Raw genomic sequence first — 19,108 nt, 5'->3', positions numbered from 1 at the left:
AACCGAATCGCGCAGCCGATGATGCCTTCATGTTGGAGGACAAGGGGGAAAGAGGAGTCGTGTCTGTATATTTAGAAACCCCCCCAAAAAAATGGCAAGAGGAAAAGGAAAATGCATAAGAGGAAGTGAGGCCTATAAGAGGAAGTTGAAGCGCAGAACGAGACCTGTCTCACAGTCTGAGAGGACGGGCTTCCTGGCCACGGACAGACGGACACTCCATGGTGTCCGCAAGCAGGAGGGGAATGAGGCGAGAAGTGGAGGTGTGGAATATAGGGCTGCAACCATCAATTACTTTTTTACAATTTGTCATATTTGATATGCTGTATATCAACGAATCAACGTATGAACAACTTGATTATTTGTTGTACAAGTGTTGCACACTAATAGAAGCTCACAACGTTTCGCATCGTGATGCGTTGTGAGCTTTTTGCTGTTTTGTTAATTATTTTGAAAGAAAAAAGGTGCGATAGAAAATTCCCCTCAAAATAGTTTATTCTTTATTAAAACGTATTATCGATAATTTCTCATAATCAATTAAATTGATTAGTTCGATGCACTGTTGTACCCCTAGTGTGGAATGAGGTGAGGTGTGGAAGGAAAATGGTCGGTTGAGAGGTGACGCGGAGGAGAGAGGAAGCACAAAAATAAGTACAGTATACGTATGTAACTTACTGTTGCAGAAGAAGGCTTCCTTGGCGTTGAGAGGTTTGGCACACTGCTGACAGGAAGTGGATGGAGGCGATGGAGAGACGGGACTGAACACGTGTCCGTTCACCGGCTTCTTCTCCTTCTCTTTAACCTCTCGCTCCTTCTCTCCCCTCCTCTCCTTGTCTTTCTCCTGGAAGCAGAAGAAAGGCACGTATAGCTTACAGTAAGTAGCTTGAACCACATGTACCCTAGAGTTCCTATGCAGGCCAAAACAGCCGATCTGCAAGACGCCTAGTGTCTAGCTTATAGATCCGCTGTTTTGATGTAGAGGGAATAAGGTATTGTGCCTGGTATAGAGCCTAGTATAGACCCGTGAGGGACTCAGGTAAACAAAATATATAGCGTTTAACCCATAAAGACCTGAGGACGATTCTACAAAATGTCTTCTAAATCAGTGGTTCTCACACTTTCAAGATTTTTCAAAAATGTTCAAAAATAGCAGATGTGCTATTTTTGAATAGCCAACGCAAAAATCTAACATGACACAGATGCCTTTCCCGGTTTGAATTGGTTAAGTGTTTAATGTAATACCTAATGTAATTACCCCCTTTTCTCCCCAATTTCGTCGCTATGCCAATGAATTCCTCCCCACACACATTTGTGTGTTGTCACTGCTGTTGTATCCTGCTGGCTCACCTGCCAGTGAGGAGCCCCCGCCGGGAGGACATTTGAGTGAATTAGAGTGAATTGACATGATAGTGTCCAATTTCCATCACCACTAAATATTCCCAAACGATTCCTCTTTTCCAACGCCTGCAAGTAAAGAGAACTGATTCATTGTGACCGTCGTAAAAGTGAAAACTTTAACCTCTGACTACAGAAAGATCATTCTGATGACCATGTGGTTTGGCCTGTACAGCGTTTTACTGTTCAGGGAATAAGTTGGGCTTTAGTTTGTTCAGGTGCGTTTTTGTTCAGTATGTTTTTTACATTTAACAGACGCTCTTTGGACACAGACATTAAATGATATAATGCTTTTATTACTCATTTTAAAGCGATTCCCAGTGCAATAGGGATTTGCAAACGATACCGTTTGTGAACGTTTTTCAACATCCAGCCCATGACTTACAGTATCCTATGACCTGAGTCAGTCTTAAAATGGCTCATTAAATGGATATATTAAGTTCCAAGTATAAACCGCAGTATTTTGTGAATAGCACAGTTTTACTGTCCAGAGTTGCAGTCTCTGACAAAACGTTGAATAAGAAGTCGTCGTCCGGAGTTACAGACCTGTAAGGGTCCATTTGGAACCCCCTCAAGGAACCCTGAGGGTCCCTGGACCCCACTTTGAGAACCACTCCAGTACAGTATTCTGTGCCGCAATAAATAGCAGAAGGAGCGAGTGCATTCTCCGGCAGCGGCAACAGCCGCGGAACTTCCGCGGAACTGCCGGTGGAGGAGCGGCAGCTCCCGGCAGTGACTGCCGGCGGTGGAGCGGCAGCTGCCGGTGGAGCAGCGGAACTGCCGCGGAAACTGCCGGTGGAGGAGCGGCAGTCGCGGAACTGCCGGTGGAGGAGCGGCAGTCAACTTCTTTTTTCCGCCGATAAAGTATAGTTTTGGACCATGACGGAGGCGCGCCGAATCAGCAGACCTTGAGGCCAAGGAGTCGCGCCCGAGCACCTCCAGGCGCAAGTGCCCGCGACGACCGGCCGATGGTCTGCTATTCGACTAAGCGCCGTCCGAGTTATGTACCGATAGGCACAGAATCGTAAATAATATTGGTGGGGACTGCGTTACACAAACGCAGCACATTCCCAAAGCTGACGCCACCGGCAGCTCCAGCCGCCGCCGCCGCCGCCGCCGCCACCGGCAGCAGCCGCTGCCGGAAAATGCACTCGCTGTCCCTCATAAATAGTCCAGATTTATTTTGATTTCATTTAACCTTCATTTAGCCAGGTAGGTAACTACAGTATGAGAACAAGTTGACCTGTATTGTAATGCAAATGCAATGACAATATAACAAAACAGAACTTAGTGAAAAGAGGATGAATATATTGCCTTGGTTAAATGATAAAGTTCACTATTACGTGAAGCTTTTGCCACACGATAAGTGTGCTGCTACTGGCTGGCTGGCATGCTGTAAATACATGAGCGTATTATGGTTCTGGTTACCTAGATACTAACAGAGCAATGACATGGATGGAAAGTGTTATTTGTTTTCATCAAGAGTTTATGGGAGAAGTTAAGTTGGTCTGGGTTATGAGGCTTAAAATAGCAGTAAAACCTGACACCGCTGAGGAAAGACACACACACACACACACACACACACACACACACACACACACGCATGTGTATGCGCGCGGACACACACACACACACACACACACACACACACACACACACACACACACAGACAGACAGACAGACGCACGCACGCATGCACACACGCACACATGTGTATGCACACATGCACACACACACACACACACACACACACACACACACAAAGCAAAATCCTGAGTGTTGCTGTAGTTTAAAAATAGACAACGTATAGGTCTAATTTTACTCTTAGAGTTAATTTAACACGTTCCACAATGACTCACAGATGTAACAGTGCATTTCACATTGATGCAGTATCACCACACTCTCTGAGCAGGATTGCATTCTTTGCAGCCATTATTTAGAGATTAACTGACATCTTCAGCCTAATTTAGCCTTAGTTGCATCATGAAATTAGCCAATGGACAATCTTGTAGATCCGACTATTTTGGTGCACGACACACAGCTAAGTATAAATCAGCCGTTACAATTTGGTAGACGGCTAAGTTCTTACCCACAATCAGTGTCTGGGACAGACAAGTGTATTTACTAAGTAACAGCAAAGGAAGTGGAGTCTGTGGTTTTTATACTTGGTAATAGCAACCACAGGGAAGTAGGCAATCAAAGGAAGCACACTTCCTCCACACCATGAAGTGTGTTTGATACTGACAGTAAATGCAGAACTGTATTATTGTACAGTACATATTACAGCAGAGTGGAATGAAATGAGAGCAGGATAGGTACGTATGGAACGCGTAATGAAAATAAATTCCATCAGCCAGTCTCACCTACTTCCAACACCCTTTGCTAGTTTGGGTTGGCTCAGGGTAGAAGACATGATTAAGCAAATATCAATGGAATTGGTATTCAAGATAGTCAAAGAGACAGTGCCCTCAATACCCTCATACCTGTCTAACTACTCCTCCAAAGTGAGTGACACCCACAGCCACAACACTAGAGGGAGTGACCATGATCTGGTAGCACACAAATATAGAACAAACGTGGGAAGATTCTCATTCTACTGCTCTGCCACCAAAATGTGGAATACCCTGACACAATCCATTAAAGGATGTGAAACACTGGTTTCTTTCAAAACTGGCCTGATAAAACATCTATCAGGAGACCACAAGGGGAAGTTAATGTAATTTCCAATCAAATTTGTACTGTACATATACTGTTTGTATTTGTTAATGACATGTATTATTGTGTAAATTAATTTTTTTGATTAATTAAATACATACGACCAAAATGGAAACAAGTCCCCGGGACTTATTTGTGTTATACTTTTAGCCATTAGACATCTCCTGTACGCATCACCATTGTCACAGCAACTATCACCAATCATCAAAATGATCACCATTACTGCCACCACACCAGCGCTATCAACAATATCATCATCATCTAGGCCTGTCACAATTATTACATAAAAAACGATTAAATTGTTAATCGCTATTAATCACCAATTTAAATTTGTGCTTCCTACCTCATCATCCAATCTAGTTTCTCCCCTCAGCCTGATGGAGCGACAGAACCTCTTATACAGCCCCCCTGACATGTCTGTCTGTCTGTCTGTCTGTCCTTCTCACCTTCTGGTTCTTGTCTCTCTCTCTCTCTTTGGGTCTATCTGCTGTGTCTTTAACATGTTGCTATCTATCTGTCTATCTGTCTGTCTGTCTGCCACTGTGCATTCTGAAAACTGCTGTAATCGTACACCACAAAATCAGGAAGTGAGCATGTTCACATCTGCAGGGGCTGGAACTATTGCTGCAGAGCAGAACAAAGCACACACACACACACACACACACACATCCGCTGCCTTACATACATAGGTGTGTGCACGCGCACACACGCACACGCACACACACACACTCTTCCTCTCCGTATTATCTTATCAGTGATTGGTAGAAGTCTTTAGTCAGTGTCCTGTGACGTAACAAAAGCCTGTTTGTATTACTATACCTGTGAGGACACCAGATGGTGGTTTTGTGAATGCAAATTTTTGTTAACCTTAACTCTAAAGCCAAAAATAGCAGATCTACAAACTCACCGCGCGTTGCACAGCGACGCATTGTGAGCTTGTACTGTAGATCTGTCTATTTTCGCTGTGCGTCTCCTAATCCGCAACCTGAATCTTTTCCTTTTAAAAGGTTGTTTAATTAATTAATTCATACATTTCCATACGGTCGGAACTACAGACAGGTAAGAATTGAGGAGCCAATTGTCCCTTCAGCGGGATCGTAAGGAAAACACGGTGTGGGAGGTCACAGATTGGGCTAGTGGGGATCATAATAAACCTTTAATCCTCTGAAGCGGTCAGCTAATTGTCTGCCCGGAGGGACAATAATAATGACTTGTTATTTAATTTGTTAAATAAACAATTAACACCTTGAACCACCAGAATAACCTTACGCGTGTTATCCAAAGTGCATTTGTATAGCGCTCTGGATAAAAGGTGCTATATAAATGCACCATTTGAACATCTCACCTTGTTCTTCTTGCTCATTTTGCTGCGGAGGTAGCTGAACGTCCTGCTCACTTTGGTTCCTCCCACTCCAATCCTCACATCGCTGTCACTTCTCAGCGGGCCTGGCTCCTCTTCTGAGATACTACACAACACATAAACAACAGCTTAAAGTTCCTTCGCTAGACTAGGCAGAAGTGAGCAACATTAAACATGAGAGGGAGAGAGAGAGAGAAAGAAATATATAATGTAAAAAGCTCATGAGCTGTGAACAAAACCGGGAACGCATCTGTGTAACCACTTTAACCATTATTTATACTTTGGCTATTCAAAAATAGCAGATATACAAGCTCATAGCGCACTAGATCTGCTATTTTTGAATAGCCAAAGAAATCTTAAAGTGACACAGATGCGTTTCCGGTCTTGGATTAAGTATCAACAGCTTCAATCCTTACCTGTATTCTAGAGACCCAGTCGTGCTGGAGAACGATCCTGCTCCTACAGGAGGGAGACAGGAAACAGATGATGTCAGATGAACATCAGAGAGGAGGAGCACGACAACATGAAATATAAAAACCTAGTTTAGCAACACAGTTAGCCGGGAGGACGATACACAGGGGCAACGTTGGACTGAACAGTAATAATAAATATAACGTCCATTCAGTTTTCTTACACAAAGAATTTTTTAGTCAATCATCGTGCCTCTTAAGAGTCACGTTCTCTGGATGTCTGAATGTTCTCTGGAGTCAAAACGTGAAAAGGGGATTTTATAACCCACTGATGGTCAAAGGAAGATGGAGGTATGGATCAAAAGAACGAATTAGAGAAGGATGAAAAGAAAGAATTAGAGACGGATAAAGACATTGCCAGATGGCTGGACAGACATACAGCACAAATCCCGGTCGGTGACTGCCAAAGTAGGTTCAACTTAACCGTCTTGTAAAAAAACACTCTCCGTTCTTTAGTTCAGCTGGCTTCAGTGGGTTGGAAAGTATTCTCTATATTTCAGTGTGGAAGTCACTTTAAAGTGACGGTCCAGCGCTGGCTTAAAGTTGCAAAACATAAAACGAGAGTTATGCATATAACTAAGGTTCTACGAATTCCGGATGACCGCCAGAGGCAGTGTTTTCAACACCTGGATATCCATCACGCGCTCGCGTATGGGTCGAATATTAATACCAACAAAGTCACTCGTGACCTGTGTGCACGCACGCCACCTATATAGGTGCGGGGCACACAGCGTTCATCCTCCTGAAATCTTTTCGTCGAGAATGAGATTCCGAGTGACAGTCAACTCTGGCGGTCATCCGGAATTCGTAGAACCTTAGTTATATGCATAACTCTCGTTCTACTTCATTCCTACTGACCGCCAGAGGCAGTGTTTTCAACACCTGGATGACTAATACCAACATAGTCACGAGGAATCTGCGCTTACCGATGTCGGTTTGCAGATAGAATAAACAGACAACACCACAGCCGTCGCCACAGGATGCGAGACGGCCAGGTTGACTATATATAGGAGCGGGCAAAAGCCCATGAAAGATGAAGCCCATTCGGCTGCATCTTCTGGCCTGCTCCAAGCCTGTATCACTGAGGGAGAGGCTCTGGCAACACCCGCGGTCAAGAAAGGCCTTGGGGGAACCTAGAGGCCCCCTGAAGACGTACATCTGCATGAACGCAGCAATGAAAGTCTCCATTAAGCCAAGGCACAGCTGTGCCCTTCCTCACAGACAAATACAACCAAACTCCAGCCATCACAGCTATGTCCTGCCACAGAGCCCGGACGGGACACAATAGGCAGGTACTAGAATGCAGTTGCTCCACCTCTGGTTGAGGAGCAAACTAACAAATCGATAGGCTAGCTGACGTGAAATGCAGAAAGCCTCTGAGGACGTAGGGAGGGGTCGGCCATATGGTAAATCCAGACCCATCGGAGTCCCACTTTAACAGTCTCTGGCAATGGCCAGGGCATGAAGCTCATCTACTCACTTTTGCAGATGAAGCAGTGAGGACAAAGAGTACTAGCAGATAGTCATCTGAGAGCAGCCCGATGTACCGGCTGGGGACAAAGCTTCCAATACTACAGGCAAGCATCATGAAGGCACCCATGCAACCTGTGGGGGCCACACGCGGAGAGCATCTCAATGGTAGAGAGGCTGAACCCTCTATCTAACATCATCCGCAGATATCTAGGGCAGCATAAGCACAGAGCAACGCTCCAACCTATGCAGTGGCCCTTGTCCCGACTAGAGCACAGTCTACACTCGCTGGCGTGCAACGCCCTGGTGTACGATGCACAACAATCCAGTAATTTTCGGACAATAAGTTTTGAATTTCAGTGGTCAATGACGCAGCCGAAGGTTAGGAGTGAGGATGCCACATGCACCTCCCCCCCTAACTGTGACAGGAGATCTTGTCCCTGTGGAGAGGCCAAGGCACTTCATTGAGAAGCTGCAGTAGGCCAAAGCATCTAGCCCTAACGGACTGGTCTGTCCCGGAAGGGAGACCTACAGTCAACAACGCGTTATGCCCTCAAGGCTAACGGTACTACCGCTCTGCCATACCTATGCACGTGATCCGAACTGCTATCGGATCCAAGAGGCTTCCAGTGGGAAACAAGTCCGCAGCCTGGACTGTACACCCAACAAGCGTATTGCTATGAAATTTGCAAGATGAGGCAAGGTCCACGAAAGGAGCTTCCAAGCCTCCTGCAGAGACTGACTGGGTCAAGCGCCCCAGAAGGCAGACTGTTGACATATTGTGTTATTCAACACGGCATAAACATCCTGAGGGCCAGGTGCACTGCACGCAGGTCCAGTGCATTAGCGACACTGGCTGGAGACCCTCATCATTCTGTTGCAGTCTTGGGGTTCGAGGCCCAAGCCCCAAATATATATGCACATTTGTACATGCGTGAAATTTGTCCGCTGTATTTATTTACCCATCCTAGAACTACTAGGAGCAGTGAGCAGCCATTCCCCGGCGCTCATGGGGCAATTAGGGGCTCAGACAGGGACACACACCGACCCACTTCTGGCCTGGTGTCGAACCCGGGACACCCAGAGGCTCTGGCTCACTACCAAAGTAGATAGTGCCAATTCTCTAATCATGCAAGCAAACGCCTAGAGTGACAGGCGCTGGATAGGCGCTGGATAGGCGCTGGATAGGCGCTGGATAGGCGCTGTGTCTGCGCATCAACACTCGCATGCCGGAGGGCCAGGGCGAGGTAGTCAAGGGAATGTCCAATACGTCACATTCCAGCCGCTGTGGCATGGCCCTAGTTAGCAGATCAGAGACTAACACCGTGGCCATGAGCAACGGTCATCCAGCTCGACAGCTTCATCTAGTGACACCACCAGAGAAGCAATGCTCACAGTTTACCGTTTAGGCGTTTAGCAGGCGCTCTTAATCCGGATCGACTTACAGTAAGGTAATGTAAGTAAAGTAAGCAATGTTGGCATCAACCACCAGCCTTAGGTCTAGCCATATTGGGCTGTACTCCCCATGGCTGACAAGTCCTTGGTAAGAGGTTCTGGAACTGGCCCACATGCCAAATCTCATGATGTACGGCACCAAGGGTGTACAATGACGATAGTTGTTGGACGCATCCATCTAGGCCAAGCCGTTACATGGCCAGCTGGGCTATGTACTCTCAACGCTTTCGTCCAGCGACAAGCAGTAGCGGAGTGGGACACACTTACTATGCTGAAGCTATGTTGCGGTGGTCCGCACGTGGTTCCTCAAAGCGGCAGAATGGGATACATTCTCAACGCTGACCCCTTTTTTTTCCTTCCGTCCAGCGACAAGCAATAGCGGAGTGGGACACACTTACTATGCTGAAGCTACGTTACGGTGGGCCGCACGTGGTTCCTTTCCTTTTCCTCTGGCCAGCGACCAGCAGCAGCGGAGCGAGACACTCCCAATGCCAGCGGTATATTCCAGTGGGCGCACGCCGCAGTGGCGTGGTACCTCCAAAAGCGGCAGAGCGAGACACTCTCAACGCTAATACTTTCCACTCCTTTCGTCCAGCGACAAGCAGTAGCGGAGCGAGACCCACTCCTAATGCTTACGCTATATGGCGGTGGGCCGCCCGCCATGATTTCTCAAAGCGGCAGAGCGAGATGCACTCTCAACGCTAATCCTTTTCCCTTCTGTCGTCCATTGACAAGCAGTAGTGGAGCTACCAGCAGCAGCGGAGCGAGACACACTCCCAATGCTAGCGGTATATTCCAGTGGGCGCACGCCGCAGTGGCGTGGTCCCTCAAAAGCGGCAGAGCGAGATGCACTCTCAACGCTATATCGCTGATCCTTTTCCCTTCTTTCGTCCAGTGACAAGCAGCAGCGGAGCGAGACACTCCCAATGCTAGGGGTATATTCCATTGGGGGGCACACCGCAGTGGCGCTTACAAATGCAAAATACAGCATGCAGCTGGTATAACATGACTGTCAGTCATTATTTCTTGTTTCCTTTTTTCCTGTCCAGCCTCATCATGATTTGTGTGCATGGGGATCTCATCTTAAACAAGCTCAGTGCTTAATGAGTTTTCCAATTTAGTAGACCTTGTACTGTGAATTTGTACTTCCATGTACTGCTTTCAATACAGTGGCCAAGAGTTCGTCATCCTGACAATTCCTCTAGCTGAGAAAGCATCCAGAGGGCTCAATGCTAGCATCCCTGTGGGAGGCAAATCCGCCCCAACCAGGCCAACCCAGTCGACCTTTCTGCCAGCAGTATGCCGCTGCAATTAGCCAAATATTCACAGCCATAGCCTGTGTCAGGCACCATAGTCAGGACATGACCGGCACAAGTAATGGACCTTCCCTTCTGGGACCAGCAATTGTTGCAATAATCCATGGGCAACAGCAACAGAGTGAGACACTCAATACTACTGATGACGTAGCCGTAGCAAAAGCGAGAATCATTCAGGCTACAGTGTCAAGGACACAGTATGATAGTCAAGAAGTGGCAAAGCAAAACACACTTCAATCGTCATATAGAATTCTTTAAGAAAATTTCACTACCAAGCACATAGTATTATCTGGATAGCAGCAGAGTGACATACACTCAAGCTACGATATCAGTATTCACAGTATACTGCATATGTTGAATAGCAGTAGTGAGTACCAGGTACACACAGTATTAGTAACCCGCAGCACACTTAGTGCTATTGATAACGTAGCCATAGCAAAAGAGCGAGAATCGTTCAAGCTACAGCGTCAAGTACATATGTACTGTATTCCGCTGTCTTAGAACCCGGGAAGAATAGCTGCTGGTTCCCCTTTTGCCGCAGCTAATGGGGATTGATTGATTGAATATTTTATTAGGCAAAAAAATGTAAAACAGCACAGTTACATTTAAAATACTTTGTCTAACAGGTCCGTTCATGAAAGCCCTTGCGGACTTGTTTCCAATGAGGGCCTTGGTATCCAATTCATAGGCAATCCATTGCCAATAAACAAAGCTTATTGATTATCAGTACACAGAGTACAATGTTACTAATATGTAACTTCGTCGTAGCAAGCAGCGAAAACCACTCAAGCCACAGTGTCAAGTCATGTGTCAAGTACCCACAGTATGATAACCAAGTGATGGCAAAGCAAGACACACTTGAACCATACCAGTATTACAATTCCATTTTACTACCAAGCACAAAGCAGTATAACCTGAATAGCAGCAGCGAGTCACACTCAAGCTATGATACACACTCAAACTGTGAAGTTAAGCACACACAGTGGCAGTATTGGCATATCCCTGTATGTCACGGGCAAAATATGCTGCTTAAGTCAGTACTACTGAGCAGCGTTTTACCACTTGACATGTGTTCTGGCGCTCAGGAGCTGGGACATGTAGCACACATCAGTTTAAATACGCGTAAATACAGCACGCGCAGTTTGATCTCGCATCCGTCATTGATCAGTGAGACCTCTTTTATCCCATTAAGACCTGGAACTGTGTCTTTTTTAGATTTGAGCTAAAAAGCATTATTTTACACTTTGGGCTATTCAAAAATAGCAGATCTACAAGCTCCTAGCGCGGCACCAAGTACATGTAGTAATAGGTACACAGTATATCGTCCAATAACGACAGAGTGAAGCACACTATGGATGTCCTTTATTAGCTGCAGCTAAATTATATTTGGACTGGTTAAATTGGGGTTTGAACCAGGGACCTACAGACTTGCAGGTAGACAGTGTACTGACTGAGCCATTGGATAGCAATCAAGCTAACAAGCGCCATATGTCTGGTAGATAGAATGTCTGCGTCAGAGTGAGAACCACTTCCAGCAAAAACCTTCACAGAAGCGCTCATACAGTGGTGTAAAGTAACTAAGTACATGTACTCAGTACTGTACTTAAGTACAATTTCGAGGTATTTGTACTTTAATGGAGCCCAGTTCTCTGCCACTGCGCTCATTAACGCTTTGGTCGTCTCCTCGAGGCGAAAGAACACCTTCTATGAGACACATTAAAGGCGCACTGCAGTGACATTTTCGGTCATTTTATTTTGAAGGTTCAGTCTGAAACGTCGGCTCAACCGACTCTACACCAATCAGAAGGTCCCATCCCTTCAAGCTATGGGACGTTGGATCTCAATCACTTCAGCCGTGCGCAACACGGCTAGTGTTTGTTTACAAGTGAGAGAGAGACGGCCAGTGAAGCCCGTCGGATATGCTCAAAGCGGCAGAATGGGATACATTCTCAACGCTGAATACTTTCCCCTCTTTTACTTTATTTGTCTGTAAACAGCACAATACATGCACTCACCGTCGCCAATGTACAGCTATGGCTCCATAGTTCAACACAACGGTGGTGCGGGGAAAGCTCACGGTGTTATTGTCGTTAGCTCCAATGCTAGCAAGCAGCCGCTAATGTCTCCAATCACCGTCCCATGCTTTTTTCTATTTTATTTTTTTTCCTCCTTCCTTCCTTGTTCCTTTCCGAGAGCCCCTATGAACGGGGTAACGTAATTCCATGGTAGCAGGCTACGCAGTCTCTGGAGGACGGTAAACCGTAGCTCCAACCTGTTGGTTACGAAACTTCACGCGTAGCTGCAAGTTCGACCTACGCTCTGGAGGCGAAAAGATGAAAGAGGATGAACGCTGTGTGCCCCGCACCTATATAGGTGGCGTGCGTGCACACAGGTCACGAGTGACTTTGTTGGTATTAATATTCGACCCATACGCGAGCGCGTGATGGATATCCAGGTGTTGAAAACACTGCCTCTGGCGGTCAGTAGGAATGAAGTAGAACTCACAGTTACTATGTTCTGATAACAGACTTTGAAGCATTATGTAGGACGTACGGTACTTCAGATTAGAGATGAGGGACATGGGGTTGGCAGGCGTAAAGGGGCTGGGGTTTCAGACGGACCAAACGACTACATTGTTAAAGACAACGCTGCTTCAGACAAAGAAGTCGAATGGATAGAGCAGACATTCCTCTTGCAATCACACTGTGTGTACACCCCAGATGACAAAGGACAGCAGCATTGGGTCACATCATGCATGAGACTGAGAAAGCTGATGTGTAAAAAAAAAAAAAAAAAAAGAGCAACATTTGGCCAAACATTCCAGCGGCAGTTCTGCTGGACATTCACAACATTCTGAGTCTCGTGCACTTCAGTCAGTGCATTTATGAAATGACTGTGATTTCATAAATGGCAGCATAAACATTCAAACGGCAGACATTTACAGTGTCCTAAAATGTAGGGTTGGGATCGGGAACCGGAGGAATCGGAGGAACCGGATCCAACATTGAGGAACCGGAATCGGTTATATTAGGAACCGTTTCCGGAACCGTTTCTTTTATCACACTGGCAGAACTGGTATGTGGACTTCACATCTGCTATACAATTACAATACTGGTGGTTCTCAAACTTTTTTAATTTCAAGGAACACGATAACTCTGAGTGTACAAATGGACCCATATGGGTCCATTTGGTTCTATTTGTGCTCTCTCAGAGTTACAGTAGTACTGTAAGGGTCCATTTGGAACCCCCTATAGGAATCGTTAAGAGGGAATCGTTAAGGAACCGGAATCGTTAAAAACCTAAAGAATCCCAACCCTAGACCTAAAATAGCAGTTCTATCCATTCTAATTCTATGGCTTCAAGCAGAAGGTGGCCACATTTCAGTGAGCACTTCTTTTTTTGGGGGGGCTGGACAGGCACATTGTAGGTGGCAACCACATTGACACAGGAAGCAAAAAGGACGCCACGCCACACTAAGGCATTCTGGGACACGTAGTACTTACTACCGCCCAGCTCTTCCTCATCGCTGGAGGAAGAGCCAATAGAAAAGAAGCTTCTAGATTTGAGGAGAGGCGAGAAACTGAGGGCGAAGCTGATTCGTCGCTTTGATCGATGCCGTCCCATCGCTGGAGGGCATTGGAAGGAGACAGCAGGGGGGTACCGACAGGAAGAAACTCACTTTTATTATCGTTCAAAACAACTAAGTTGTGGGGGAAGGGAAAGCATGATGGAGAAACCTTACTCCATCTGATGAAGGTCAAATGGAATGATTCTAATCTTTTGGTGAAGGAGACATGGACCATTTTCGGCTGTAAACAATGAAGAACTTTGTTGCGCATTGCACCGAAAATAGCCGATCTACAAGCTCACAATGCGTCGCAGCCGACACGTTGTGAGTTTGTAGATTGGCTATTTCCGGTGTCGTCATTATTATTAGGACGACGGACAACATTAGGTAAGACAGTTTTACAAACATGACTTGTTAATGGTATATGGTTTGTAAGCAGAAAGTAATCAACCTTTCCCAGAGGTCCCCACCATTTTAACCACTTTATCCATGTTTTATAATTAATATAACATATATGATTGTATTGAATTAACTTTTAAGAAGTAGTGAAAATCGCAGATCTACAAGCTCACAACACGTCACGCGGTGTGAGCTTGTAGATCGTCTATTTTCACTATTTTGGGTCTCTGGGGGAAACGATCAAAACTTCTCTTTTGGGTCTGGAGCTTAGCGGTTTGGGAACCACCGCACTGATCTATAGGAAGTGATGGGGAGATGAGTTTTATGAGACTCACCTTCTAATTCCCGTTGGCTGATGGTAACCATGGAGATGGACTTGGTGAGGGGTTGGTGATGGGCCACGGCAGGACAGCTGCTTGTCATGGAGAGGACCCGATGATGGCACTTCTACAATACACACAATCAACACACGGTTCACAATTCAATTCAATTACATTTTATTAAAGTGTCAAATCACAACAAGTTGTCTCACGATCACGCAAACGCACACATAACCACTCACAATGCATTCTCGCTACCAAGTCGTTATTAGGCCAATTCAAATTCAAAAGTAGCAAAAGTAGCAGATCGAGAAGTACAGCTTGCGGATCTACTGCTTTTGATGCGTTTCTGTGACGCTGTAGTATGATCAAGTATGGCATTAATTTACGAAAAAACACAAAAAGTTTAAGAGGTTCCTGCCGGACAGCAACGATATTTAAGTTTTTTTTCTTCTTTTTCAATAAGCGTCAGTATGTGACGAGTTGGGAGTGAGAATGTGGGCTCTCCCCAGGCTGGCAGAGGGAGAGTAGCGCCCAGGATTACAAGCTTAGGCATTGGCACAGGGTGAAAAAAGTAGGATTACAAAATTGTGGGGGGAAAAAAATGTACCGTAATAAAAAAAGGGAGTGAGAATGTGTTACAAACACACACACACACACACACACACACACACACACACACACACACACACACACACACACACACACACACACACACACACACACACACACACACACACACACACACACACACACACACACACACACTGCACTCAGCACTAACCTGACTATCGATGCTGCCTGCGTCTCCTTCTTGCTCCTCAGTGAGGGACACCAGTGAGCCTCCTCCTCTCTCCTGGCTGTCCAGCCTGACCCCGCGGCCCCCCGTGATGGACCTGTCCTCACAGGCACCCAGGCTGGGGCACGACGTCTGGCCCACTACCCTCTCCACCTCCAGACCCTCCAGGCTGTAGCTGGAACACAAGGAACACAGCAGATATGAATTAACCCATTCAATCCGAGAACGCATCTCTGACATCTTAGATTTATTTGGCTATTTTTGAAAAATCATGAATATTTGTGCAAATCTTTGAACTTATATATTTATTTTTAAAGCAAACATTGTTAACTAAAATCTTTGCGAACACAACTATTTTAGAGATGGGGGGTCCACGGCCAAATACATTATAATTGTGAGGGTCCTTGACATGAAAAGGTTTGGAGAACCACTGACATAGCAACAACAGTTTTTCAGAAAACTGTTAGGATTTAGAAGACATTTTTAGAGGCCTCAGGTCTTAATGGGTTAAAGGGATAGTTCACCTAGTTTCTATCAATTACACACCCCATGAAGCCTTGAATTCATGGATTTATTTAGTTTTTGTCGCATTCCTAAGACAATAATTTGATAACCTGCGGAGAGATGCTAATGTATCCGGTAGGAGACAGAAAGTTGACACTTTGTGTCTCCTACCGGAGAGACCGCCGGTCATCAAATTATTGGCTTAGGAATTCGACAAAAACTAAAAAATCTCCATGAATTCAAGGCTTCATGGGGTGTGTAATCGATAGAAATTTTTTTTGGGGGTGAACTATCCCTTTAAACCAGCTTATTCTCAGATGAGAACTGAAAGACAATGAACTAAAATAAAAGAGTCAGTTCATCTGACCGTCTTCTACTTTTTTTTTATAGACAGTATATAAAAACAAATTGACATTAGTAACATTAGCTACTTAATTGAGGCTTGTGGCATCTTTCTTTATCAGTGGTTCTCAAACTTTTTCATGTAAAGGACCTCTACGATAATATGCATTTGGCCGCGGACCCTCATCTGAAAATATTTTGTGCCAGGGAGGGACCCCCCGTACAAGATTTGTGTAGTTTATTTGTGTGGTTTATTTTTCAAGATGATTTGAAAATAGCTGATGTATAGGGTTAAAGTGGTTCAAATGAATTTGATGCAATAATATCAACACATTTTTCTGAGGACCCCATGGAACCCCCTCAAGGACCCCTGGGGGTCCCTGGACCCTACTTTGAGAACCAATGCTGTTGCTAATGTAATGGGTTCTGTAAACAGGGTTTGTCTGTAGAGAGAGAAAAAAAGAAAAAACAAGAAGCAGAGTGTCTATTGTCTCTTTTCACCGCCACTTCAGTCTCATTGTTACTACAGCACGCAACAACGTGCTAATCTAATGTAGCTGTAGTGTAATCTCCTTTTATTAGCTTTTTAGGTGTGTTACTTTCATAAAGTGAGTTGTATTTACTATGAGCCTGTTATAAGCATGCAATGCAACTTACATTATCAGTATTAAAAATGGTTAAAAATAAATGATCTTAAAAAAGTACATGATTAAATCTTGACTAGAAGCTGTTAATATTGTCGAATTCACAATGACAACATATCAACTAATATAAATGGCTTGCTACGCAAGCCTCGTTATAGGACGACGGACGACAGTAGATAAGACATGACTTGTTAATGGTACATGGTTTGTAAACACAAGTAATCAACAGAAATGCACTTCAACTCATCAAATAACATTTTAATTGAAGGTGGTATGGAGTATCAATTGTAACTAAAATGTCCCCCCCCCATCTGTGATGGCAGACCAAAGAAATAGAAAAACAAATAGTTCATAAGTCTGATCTTACCAGCTTGTGTCAGTAACGATGATGGTTATAGTAGCCATTGAGAACAAATATAAACATATGTGTTTATGATACTCCAAATGCTTTCAAATAACAGCTGTTGTTCTTGCTGTTAAACCGTGAGACTGTCTTTGACTATAGCTGGTGTTATTTTGACTTCCTATAGTGCTGTGGTGCATGTAGAAACACCCACACACACACATGCACGCCCCCCCCCCACACACACACACACACAGCACATTGGTCAATAGCAGTAACAGCAACGTGTGGTGGCATTTTAAATGGTCGAAGCTCTATCCAATCAGAGACTAAAACATGTTTTTGTCTTCACATTGAAGCACCTCATAAACCAGTGGAAAATGTGAATAAAAAAATATATATATATATTTGGAATATAGAGCTTAACTCATTCAGTGCCAATGATGTGTAACACGTCAAAACTGTGTTTTCAGTTTACGCTAGATGGCGCTGTTCGCCAACCTATGAGTGATCCTATGACTTCTGGAGAAGAGTCGGTCCGAAAATAATGTGATCACAACAAACCCAGCCCTGTCCGATCTAATGTTAAAGGATTTAAAAAAGGATTTTCTGCGTTTTTGGCGAGAACAAGCTATATTCAACAGCCAATAACTAAAGAATGGAGGGTCGCGACGGTGACACACTTTTATCTGAATACTTTGTCAGGAGCCAATTAAGGATCAATAGTGATTATTACCTTCTGCTGTCTATTGGCTCCTGAGCAGGGTGAGGCAGGTTGGAAGGACACCAACTGAAACTGGAGACGGATGGACGGAAGGATGGAAAGGCCCATGGATGGATGGATGGATGGATGGATGAGAAGAAGCATGGAGGAGAAAAAAAGGAGCGGAGGTGAGAGCGAGAGAGAGAGAGAGAGAGAGAGAGAGAGAGAGAGAGAGAGAGAGAGAGAGAGAGAGAGAGAGAGAGAGGGGGAGATGGAGAGAGAGAGACAGACATAAAGAGAGAGAGAGAAAGAGAGCAAAAGAGAAAGACAGACAGAGACAAAGAGACAGAGAGAGCGTGAGACAGTGTGTGTGTGTGTGTGGGAGAGAGAGAGAGAGAGAGAGAGAGAGAGAGAGAGAGAGAGAGAGAGAGAGAGAGAGAGAGAGAGAGAGAGAGAGAGAGAGACAGGAAATAATGGGAGGTGAGGTTATAATGGACCAAAGATAAGGAAACAATGAGATACTGAATGTCAAAGGTGGAGAGCAGAGTAATGGACCTACTATTGAAGATTACTGAAGTTTGTTTAAGGCTTAAGACTTAATTCATCCCAGCAGCACTATGCAGTCCTTTATGACCCTGCTGGGAACGCCTGTGTGTGCCCAGGATCGAGTCAGGACAAGGCTTTTTACAGTAGTTGGTACACACACATACTGTATACTGTACATACATCCTCCCTCTATACAAGTCAAGTCAGTTGTATTTATATAGCACCAAATCACAGCCAAAGATTTCTCATGACGTTTTACATACCGTTCCTATCGGGCAGAAACCATGTATCTCCATATTTATTGCTCTGCCTCATCAAAATACAAGAGTGTCACATAAAAGTAGTGAAAACAGCAGATCTACAAGTTCACAACGCCTCGTAAAGGGAGGTGTTGTGAGCTTGTAGATCTGCTATTTTCACTATTTTAAATCATTTTTTAAAACAATAATAAAAATGGAACGGTTGTGGACTTACAACGTTTCCAGCCGACGGCGAGGATATACTGTACTTTAGTGTAGTGCGGGTCAAGACCGTACTCTCTTGAGACAGACTGTTGTCTCACACAATTGTCAATTGTCTGCTATGAAAGCAAGCTGTGCTGAGCTTCAAAGATCTGAGCCATCTACTGGATAGAATCTAGTGGTGGAAAGTAACTAGGTACTCAAGTACTGTACTACAATTTGGAGGTACTTTAGATTTACTTGAATTTTTCAATTTTTCAACAGTTTATACTTCATCATCTCCACTGCATCTCGGAGACAA

General features: G+C 44.8%; 1 protein-coding gene across 7 annotated transcripts in view; it reads right to left on the bottom strand.

Annotated features, from left to right (window-relative positions):
* The window catches only part of LOC308091366 (uncharacterized protein), a 178,131-nt gene that overhangs the window by 33,378 nt on the left and 125,645 nt on the right, over nucleotides 1–19,108 (bottom strand). For 5 of the 7 annotated variants that reach the window (XM_080436929.1, XM_080436932.1, XM_080436930.1 and 2 more), the window contains exons 17-23: nucleotides 17,834–17,893; nucleotides 15,250–15,439; nucleotides 14,481–14,592; nucleotides 13,682–13,804; nucleotides 5,884–5,926; nucleotides 5,453–5,573; nucleotides 673–838 (exon numbers count right to left, since the gene is read on the bottom strand). In XM_080436929.1, the coding sequence (XP_080293055.1) occupies nucleotides 673–838; nucleotides 5,453–5,573; nucleotides 5,884–5,926; nucleotides 13,682–13,804; nucleotides 14,481–14,592; nucleotides 15,250–15,439; nucleotides 17,834–17,893 (815 nt within the window). The remainder of the gene's footprint in view (nucleotides 1–672; nucleotides 839–5,452; nucleotides 5,574–5,883; nucleotides 5,927–13,681; nucleotides 13,805–14,480; nucleotides 14,593–15,249; nucleotides 15,440–17,833; nucleotides 17,894–19,108) is intronic. The other 2 variants (XM_080436935.1, XM_080436934.1) reach the window with 2 other exon arrangements.

This window comes from Gymnoscopelus braueri, assembly GCF_963280865.1.
Source record: "Gymnoscopelus braueri genome assembly, chromosome: 9".
Classification (NCBI taxonomy): Eukaryota; Metazoa; Chordata; class Actinopteri; order Myctophiformes; family Myctophidae; genus Gymnoscopelus; species Gymnoscopelus braueri.
This window is presented reverse-complemented; position numbering and strand designations above follow the sequence as displayed.